Source organism: Triturus cristatus, chromosome 3_2, assembly GCF_964204655.1.
Source record: "Triturus cristatus chromosome 3_2, aTriCri1.1, whole genome shotgun sequence".
Taxonomy (NCBI): Eukaryota; Metazoa; Chordata; class Amphibia; order Caudata; family Salamandridae; genus Triturus; species Triturus cristatus.
The window spans coordinates 190,258,030-190,267,885 of record NC_140584.1 but is presented as its reverse complement, the minus strand read 5'-3'; the positions used below and the strand labels follow the sequence as shown (position 1 = coordinate 190,267,885).

At 45.3% G+C, this 9,856-nt stretch overlaps 1 protein-coding gene across 1 annotated transcript; it reads left to right on the top strand.

Moving 5' to 3' along the window:
* The first annotated feature begins 2,993 nt into the window (after positions 1-2,993).
* Positions 2,994-9,416, top strand: EN1 (engrailed homeobox 1). Its single transcript, XM_085646787.1, has 2 exons — positions 2,994-3,957; positions 8,785-9,416. The coding sequence occupies exons 1-2, from the start codon at positions 3,360-3,362 to the stop codon at positions 9,099-9,101; spliced, it is 915 nt and encodes a 304-aa protein (XP_085502913.1). The 5' UTR covers positions 2,994-3,359; the 3' UTR covers positions 9,102-9,416.
* Positions 9,417-9,856: the final 440 nt, after the last annotated feature.

Sequence of the window (9,856 nt, the reverse complement as noted above, 5' to 3'; positions counted from 1 at the left end):
TGAATTACCGACGTTAAGCCGTCAATAAAGCCATTTCTGTAAATGGTGTCTCCAAAGGCTGCGGCATTATTCAGCCGGCTTTATCAGCAGCCTGGAAATTGCGAGCGGGCGCTCTCGGCGTGTAATAGGGGCCCGGCTCGCCGTGATTAAGCGGCCTGCCAGCGAATAGTGACAGTGCTTTTGACCGGGTTTTATTCGCCGTCCTGTGATGAACGCCAAGCTGATCAGGCGGAATGAAGAGTAATTAAAACCTATAAATTATCTCGCGCGGGCCTTCTCCTGCAGGCGAGATAAGGCGGCCGGCCCCCATTTAGGCGCCTGAAAGGGGCCCGGGCGCACAAAGGCGACGTGGCTAAATGGGAGATCGATAGTGTCCTAATTAGAATTTAATTAAGTACCCACAACTCGCTTTTGGGATAAAGATTTCAATTTTGCGAACTTAAATATAAATAAAAATCCCTTTAATCTCGCTGCGGGCAAATGATGTGATGTTATGAATGCGCGGTGAATCCTTTGAGGAGAAAGGCTTTATATTTTATGAGGCTAATCATGCCAATAATTATTTCTAGTACAAAAAAATAAAAAAAATGCATGCATGCATGCGGATTGCCCTGCGCACGCAAGTGTGTAAGCCTAATATATGACCCCAGTAAAGAAGCGCAGACTCAGTCTACATATTATTTATGTACCGTGGGCGCGCGCGCGCATTACCGTAGAATGAATAGCGAGTTAGCGCCTTGAAGCACAATACACTGTCCCATTGTTTATAGCGCCTGGGAAAAATAACTGCATTGCCTTTGATCAACTTGTCTTGTTATAATATATGATGATGCTATTCGCGCAGATCGGGAGGGAGAGGGGGGGGGGGGGTGATGAGGGGGGTACCTTTTACTCTTATACAAAATGGAGACAGCTGTGTTTTGCTGAAGAGGAAAAAGTGAATTATTCCAAAACTTTGTCAATCAGACCACATTTGCTAAATTGAGTTAGCTTGCTAGACACCAGACACCTGGAAAAATATAGGCACTGACTCACATATCGGAAACTTAATTCTCTGGCAACAATACTTGAATTAAAAAAAACGGCCTCTGCTCTCTCCCTACTTATGTGACTTCTTCCGACTCTGTACAGTAAGAGGTCAGGTGGTGCATTACTGAAAATTGGAGCATAAATAAAAATATAAATAAGAAAAAGGCAAGGCTGAAGTCCGCCCAGTGCCTGTTTATTAGAAAAACAAAATACAGATTTGAATTGCTTTACTGCTTGCAGTCTTGTGGTACCTTTGGACGTCATAAGAAGGTGCGTTTATGGCTTGGCCAAAGTGGCGCCTATAGCAACCTAAATTTATATATAGCAACCGATCACACATATTTGTATTGTGAGCTTTGCTGCATTCACGGAGCACTTAGAGTAGGCGTGGACTTCACAATCACCATTCACTAGAATTGTTCTGTTTTAAAATGTTTTCTGAGTCCATTTGCACACACAAACAAACAAATAAACAGGCGCGCACAAAGATGAAGGAAGTGTGCAACCAGCATTATTTAACATGAAATGAACAGTAAGCCTTTGTGTGAAGTTGTGAAGTGAGAAAGTAAAAATATACTTTGAAGCTTCAAACTGCGCCATCTTTTCAACATGTCGCTCACCAAACAAGTGTTTCAAAAGAGATCAGCACAAAAAATGAAAAACTCAGAAATACAAAGCATTCAGATATTACCAGAAATTATTGGATTTTAAAATGTCACCACAATAAAACGTAGAGTAATGCAAGTCTTCTGAGTTCCAGAGACGGATATAGAGCATATTTCGGTGAAAGAATCTGTATCAAGTTAGCAAAGCGACCTCAGGGAACACAGAACATGCTGATATCAGTCAGGGAGAAAGTATATATGCATGCGCCTTGTAAAATATGGGGTTACTCGATTATACTTGGTATTAAAAATAGCAGGCCGTATATGCAACTGAGGGTCATTAATACCAGATATTCGAAATACAGCTTATTTGCACGGAGGTATGCCCTTTCGAATGACAATTGATCAGTCATTGGTGCAGCACATGATTTTTGACAAGGAAAGTCTTTTTGTCCAGGACATGGATGAAAATGATCACACACATTTTCAGAGAACGTTTTTCCAGTATGTGTAATTTTACATCTCCAGAAAACACCACATTGTCTAACTAGTTTGCATCTACCCAGTCACGAGTGAGGGTTTTGATAAATACCGTGTTGGTGTGGATGTGAGAGACTGTTGAGTTGTGCATATGTGTGTGAATGGATGTATACATATGAGAGAGTATGGAGACGGCTGAGAAAGAGAGTGTCTGTGCGTGCGCGCTTGCTCGAGTGCACACCGCATATTAAACAAACTTGCACTGGACTAGGCAATTATACACCTACGGTACAATCAGTAAAGCTTGAAAAAACGTTTCCTTTTCGTCGAATTCACAACTATTAACTTTTACAATTCATATTTATCCTTTTCCTGGGTTCTAAAAATATGTGTTTCCAATATTTTACTTACACCCATAGTTTGATGCCAGGTTACCGCAATCAACATATTTCAATTCACTGCACTTGTTTATACACATGTTTCTCTGTACAGGTCACAAATAAGACTAACACAGGAGTTAAGTGTTTCTGTATGTTTTAGGAAGGTGGCAAGAGATTTAGAAATGGGCGAGCGTCTCCGCACCGTGCAGTCATAGGGTCTTCGGGCCTGGTGAAGGAGCAGACCTCTTCCGTCAAGAGCAGTCTGTTTACTAAGCAGCTATGCCGCCTTCCATCCAACTCGAGGCGCAAAGCCAGGTCCTCCTCGTTGCTGACTTTTCATACACGCGTCTCTCCTTCCTGGCGCACCGTCCTCGCCTTCCAATTGGGCGGCGTCACAGGTGCCCTGCCTCATCCAGCGCTCCCATTGGCCTACAGCACGTGCGCCAACACCCGCGTGCATCCGGTCTGGGAATGTATGTGTGTGTTTTTAGGGGCGAGGAGGAGAGGAAAAGAAAGTGCGTGACAGGGGAGGGGAAGGGGGCTGAGCGACGCGAGGACAGGGAGCAAGCTATCCGGAGACACCGAGTTGTCAGAGAGATTACAAAAAGGCCGGCAGCGCTCCACGCGCACTCAGCCCTGGCAGGGTATCCCGAGGATGGTAGCAGGAAGCCGGGGAAGCCCCAGATAGAGGAAATAAATAGTAGACGCTTGAGCCTCCTGCTGGCCTGCAGTGCCAGCGTGTTCAGGACTCTTCCGCTACTTGTGACTGTTTTCATTATGAGGAGTGCTCGGCAGTGACCCGTTTTGGATGTGAAGCAGCCGCTCGCGCTCAGAGGCGCCCGCCGCGCGCCCACAGCCTTTGAACATGGACGAGGTTCGAGCGCAGCAGCGTCCGCGCGACGCCAGTGACGGCGAGAGTGTCACGTCGCCGCCGCCGCTGAGCGTCCGGCACGCGCCCTCGCCCCGCGCGGGGCTGGTAGTAGTGGTGGCCGCGCAGCAACAGCCGCCCCATCCGGGCACCGCGCAGCACCACGCGCCGGCTCAGCCGCACCGCACCACCAACTTCTTCATCGACAACATCCTGCGACCGGACTTCGGCTGCAAGAAGGAGCCGCCTCCCGGCCACCGTAGCATCCACCAGCAGCAGCACCCTTCGCCCCCTGCGCGGGGCCCCGGCTCCGTGGGCCGGGACGGTGGGACCCCGCGGCCGCCGCCCGCCCTCGAGCTCTCGAACTGTGCCAGTGACAGCGGCGGCAGCAGCTGCTGCTCGTCCTCCTCGTCGGCCGCGTCTCCCGCCGGCAGCCAGGCCAAGCAGCCGTCGGAGGCCCGCGACAGCCCCCCGCCCGGCTCGGCCATCCTGCTGATGGGGTCCGGCGGCGGGGCCGCGGGGGCAGTCAAGTCGGACCCCCTGGTGTGGCCGGCATGGGTCTACTGCACCCGCTACTCGGACAGGCCATCCTCGGGTAAGTGACGATCACCTGCTCCCAGATCCTGTCCAGCTAATGGTCCCCACAGCAGCGAGTTTCACTATTTATTAAACAGCTTTCTTTTCTTCCAGCGTCATACTATTAGGTGCACAGCAACTTTTTATTCCCTGCAATATTTACGAGTTTTTCATGCTATCCATGCATAACACCCATATTTACTTTTCAGTCATCATGGTGATTAAAATGGCGTTGAGTTTATTTTCTAAATTGTAAAGTACAATTACTCGGCAAAATAGAATTCATAATTTCATGTTGAGGGTACGTTTATGAAGTGTACAAGAGCAAGCACTGCGTCCGCCAACAAATGAAATATGCATTTTCCGAACTCGACAAACTTAGCAATAATACTTGCTCCGATCCAAGTAAAATGTCTGTTACAGCTCTCGTTTAAAATGCATATATATGTCCCTGCTGTGTGTTCCAAATGTCCCGAATAACTAAACTTATTCAGAGGGGGGAAAGAACAGTCCCTCTTCGCAAAACACTGCAGAAACGTATGATCGCTAGGGCCTTTGTCTCTTTTTCCGTTTCTGTCTCAGGTTGGATGGAAATTTCCTCCGCAAAAGAAAAAAAAATTGAACGCGGGCCTAATATTCCAAACCAGAAAATTCAGGGCCATGAAGCACAATAGAAGACCTATTGTGCTTATGTTTCGCAAGAAAAGAAAAAAAACTGTTGCTTAGCTCTAAACAGCATAGTTTGTCTATAAAAAATAAATAAAAGTTTAACTGTCTGTAACTGGCTCTGCCTTTCGCTTTATGACGTGTTCTGCAATTAAAAAGTTGTATACAAAACAACTCAAATTGTATAGCGTAGTATTTGATCATGGGACAATCCCATGCCTTTCTCTAGAGTTTACCTAGGGGTCTACCATTGCTTGTTTCCCGGGGTTTCTTTGTAAAGGTGGCTAGGCAGCAGCATCAAATTCCTGGAGATGTACAGTAAACCACACTAATAAATAGTGCACGTTTAATTCATATAACTGAATCCCGAATCTTTTGCGCATTGCTTTTAAAGGCCTTCTCTGTGTAGTTGGAAGTCTACGTTAATGAAGAGTTGTAAGATCTGTGCCTTACTCGCAAAATTCCTGATAAAAAGAAATGTGTCTTGTTCTCGAAAACGAGGCCTCATTTCTGATGACTGCGCAATACACAATTCACAAATTGTGTGATTATCAGTGAAGGGGTAAAATATAAAATTAGACCATGTTGATAGCTGCACAATAAATGTACTTTGCTCTAGTTTTCTAGGCACTATATCATTAGTCACGGCCTCAGTGCATTAAACACTTCAGCTCTTTGTGCCTCCAGCAACTATAGATTGTTGGACGGTCCTCGGAAGAGAAAAAAAATGACAGTGTAGATGGCTTTAAACCTCTTTCTCATTACACTTATGCATAAGCGTGCCCCTTTTGGGGGATGAAATTAGTTAACCGAAAAGAGATGCAGTGGAATATAAACTTCGCCGGTGAAGTGACTAAAATGTAATCGTTTACTCCAAAAAGATAAAATATTGCTTTTTCGACTAATCCCGGGGGAAAAACGCTCCGTTCTCGAAGACACTACAGACCCTTCACATCGCGAGCGCCTTTGGCACCTCTACCACTTCTGTCTGAAGGTTGGTGGATGGTCAATTGTTCCCTAGAAGAAAAAAAAAGTAATATGACGGCGTAACATTCAAAACCTGAGAATATATGGAGCCACGAAACTTCCATTTTTGTTTATACTTTAGAAAAAAGCATCAAAAACTAAAACGTAGCGGTGGTACACTTCACTCTGAACATCATAGGTTGTTTATCTATTTTTTTAAGGTACGTTTATCCGTGTGTAGCTGCCGCTGCCTTTCGCGCTATGACATTTTCTGCAATGGACACGGTTTATTCAAAACAAGATGAATATTAATTAGCCTAGGGTAATGTTTGGTCGTGGGGCAACCGCTCCCTTTCCCCAGAGGTTACCCAGCTCGGTGGGCAGCGCCACCAAGGTCGGGAGATGTACAGAAAGCCACACTAATAAATGATGCATGTTCATATTTCTTATAATAGAGCCATGAAGGTTTTGCTTGGTCCAATAAAAAGCCTGCTCTGTGTACTTTGCAAGTCTACGTTAATGAAGAGTTGTAAGATATGTGCCTTATTCTTAAAATATCTGATAAAAAGACTGGAGTTTGTAGTGTTTTTGAAAACGAGGCCTTCTTTCTTATGGCTGCACAATATACAATTCACAAATCATGTGATTATCCGTGAGCGGGTGGAACATTACATTGGACCAGGTTGATAGTTGCAGAATAAATGTACCTTGGTTCCGTTTTCTAGGCACTATATCAATAGTCATGGGCCAAACAAGTGAAGGCATTAAACACGTCCGCTCTCTGTGCCTCCAGTAACGACAAGTCTTGCTGGACGGTCTTAGGGAAAACACTTGACAGTGTAGATGGTTTAACCCTCTTTTTCATTACACAGTACGTACATGCATTTTCGAAGGATGAAATAAGTTGCCCGTAAAGACGTGGGGTGGAATGTAAACATCGTACGTGAAGTGAATTCTTGGAGTCGTTAAAGGCGTTGTCGTTTCACTTGGAAATAAAAATATAGTTTAATAACACATTTCAGGGAAATAAGCGTGTCTTCGTTGAAAGGAAAAAAAAGTTGGCTCTAAACAAATCGCTTCAGACCTGTGATAGACTGTTCTGTTTTGCCTTTTGTTTGATTGTTCCTGTCAGATGAGTTGATTTCGTCCTAAGTGTCAGCGAGAAGCGAGTCCTGAAGGGTCTCGGCCTCCTGTCCCCTTCCCTCTCGCCGTGAAGGGCACTGTTATCCCCTCAGTGGAAGTGATACACGTCCTGCCCTCCGACCACGACGCAGTTACCTCCGTTATTGACACTTACAGCTACTCGAAGTCAAGAAAAGCTCCTTTGATTGACTACACTGATTGATTGTCTGATTGAGCTGTCAATCTCGCGCTCCACAAAAGTCACTTTCGAGCCTTCTGACGAGCAGCAAAATGATTTTATTAGCATTCTCATAGCCCCACGGTAGCCTTTCCTGCCTAGAAGCAGATGCAGGGCAGCATTGTGCGGGGCAGCCAAACACACAGACCGCGATCAGATGCAGGAAACAGGCCCAGCTCCCAAAATGTCTTCCCATCCTGCGCTTTGTAGTCTTAAAACGAAGCTCTCAGCGCTCTATGCCAAACTCGGAGGCAGGCCGATGTGAAATGTATAACAGCAGAAGGTGTGTGCGCACCCAGCGCGGGCTGCAGATAGAGCTTGTTTCAATACCGACACTCTAGAAATGTAGAAACTCTCGGCCTGGGCTCAGCAGCGAGGGCCTCTCCCTTCCATTGGAGCGCGGCGTGCTTGTGGAAGTCCTGCTCCAGACCCGAGTCTGACAATGCAACGCGGCCTTTAGTTTCACTTTCGCTCTGTAGACTCGATCGCCTCTCCTATTCTTCACAGCCTGCACCACTGCCTGGTGGTTAGAGGACTGCACAGACGGCACAAGGTGCCTGTAAGAAAGTCTGCAGCACCTCTACAAAGCTTGGAAGTGTTTAATTTATATGAGAGTAGAAAGCATGACAACAAAAAGTACGATTGTTATCTATTTATCTATCTATCTGTTTGTCCGTCTGCCTCTCTATTGACCACGCTTTAAAACGCGCCCGCTAAAATGATAAAGAAAAGGGAGTGTTTTCCTTTTACTGCTGCAAACGGGAGCTTTTTTTCCAAATACAATTGAGGTGGCCTTAAATGGTCGAGTTTCGGTAATGTTCAGGTTAGTTTGACAGATTGAACCTCCGAAATGCGCCTCTTCTGTTAATGATGGGCTCTGTGTGTAATGACAGGCCTCGTGTTGTCAGTAGACTGGTCTGTGGCTTTAGAGCCTCGAGGGGTGGATGTACACCGCGCACATTAATAGTACAATGCACTAATGCACAGCTCTCCAAGTAACAGTCCCGTTTAAATGCAGCCGCTGACCAGAGTAACAGCGCGGTTCACCCCTCCTTGTATCTATTTAGCATGTACTCAGAAATATATATATATATATATATATATATATATATATATATATATATATATATATATATATATATATATCTTAAAAGCGTTCTTCCTTAGATGCATAACCGAAGATAATTGTCGAAAATAATAATATGGTCCGAAACAGCGGGCATATGACGTGTTCTGCTGATAATCGCACTGAAATGCTCAATATATTTTACATAAGCTGTGTTATCTGTTCTATTTTTATATTTGTAAATATTTACTTCTAAGGCTTATACGCCCGTTCCAGATTGACCACGTGCTGTTTTAAGTATACCAAAGCTGTGTATCTGTTCTGCAGCCATATTCTTCTGTTATTGTTTTATTTTTCTGCTTTTCAACCTTAATGTATTTTTGTGGTAGCGCCTCTTATATAATTTTAGTGAAATCAATCAGCAACAGAGATGTAAAAAACCTGGGAACATAGAGTGTGATTTTTCTTTTTTCTAGAAAGAAGTATTGAGTGTAAACAAACCAACCAAAATATAAGCCTTTTAATTATACAATGTTCCTTTTGATAATCCGATTTATTTTTAATTGTTTAACTGAGCGAGGTATGAAAAAGTTTGCCATGTTTGTTTGTGATCTGTTAGCTTGATGCAAATGTAAGGGGATATGTTACAAATGGTGTGTCTGACCGTGTAGGCCTCTGAGACTTAAAATGAATGCATTGGATGAATGTAGACCGGAAGTGTATTTGTGTGAAACTCTCCACACGATCAGTTCAAAGGGTTGACATTTGCCATTCTTTTCTCGCCGAAGGTCCACGCACCAGGAAACTCAAAAAGAAGAAGAACGAGAAAGAGGACAAGAGACCCCGGACCGCCTTCACAGCCGAGCAGCTGCAGAGACTAAAGGGGGAGTTTCAGGCCAACCGCTACATCACAGAGCAGAGGCGGCAAACCCTGGCCCAAGAACTCAACCTGAACGAGTCCCAGATCAAGATCTGGTTCCAGAACAAGCGGGCCAAGATCAAGAAGGCCACGGGCCTGAAGAACGGGCTGGCCCTGCACCTCATGGCGCAGGGCCTGTACAACCATTCCACCACCACGGTGCAGGACAAGGAGGACAGCGACTGACCGGGGCGGGGCCGTGGACACAGACTCAGACACGCCCATGTAGCCAAACCTCACATGACCTTGTATATATTTAATTCCAGGTAAGACCGATGCCCGGCGCCTCTATCTGCTGGGACTGTTCTCTTTTTGGATGTCGTTTCTCATGTTTTAGTATCCGTCTGGCCCGACCGAAGCTCTTTTGTGTGGATTTGCCCCTCCGACGCCAACGTGTTCGAATCTTCACCAGACTGCAATACTGAACCGTCGATCCAAGCCAAAGATTTTATTATGTTCAGAAATCTGTAGTCCAAAATAAAGTGTAGGCTATGTTCAGGATTCGGGCTAATTGTAAGTTATTGGTTTTATATATATTTAAGATTGACAAGTGTACCGCATGTACAAATACAGTTTATTTTTCAATAACCATTTCCTGACTCTGCCTTGGGGTCGGGGAGGGTGGGAGGAACTGTTTTCAGAAATTCTGAGGCATCACAGGAGGCCGCAGAACAATACTTGTTTCTCCACGGATGCCTCAAAGCATCGTTTTCTCCATATCAGATTTCGTATTTGTGTTCAGGCTGTACCTGTGTCCTCATCGGTTCCGTTGTCGTTCTATGAGTGCGTGTGCTGTGTATTTGAGAGTTCTTGGAGAGAGGCGGGGGCGCTAAGGGAGACAAAGAAATGGACAAGAAGGAAAGATGAAATGCTGAACGGGGTAAAAGACAGACGTGGAAAGAGAACGGAGAGACGAAGCGAGAAAGAGAGAAGGGGAGAAA

What these genes read in the sequence shown, in the direction of transcription:
- EN1 (XM_085646787.1), top strand. Translation starts at nt 3,360, where the DNA reads ATGGACGAGGTTCGAGCGCAGCAGCGTCCGCGCGACGCCAGTGACGGC. An exon ending in CTCGGACAGGCCATCCTCGG is followed by an intron (nt 3,958 to 8,784) that starts GTAAGTGACGAT and finishes TTCTCGCCGAAG; the next exon opens with GTCCACGCACCAGGAAACTC.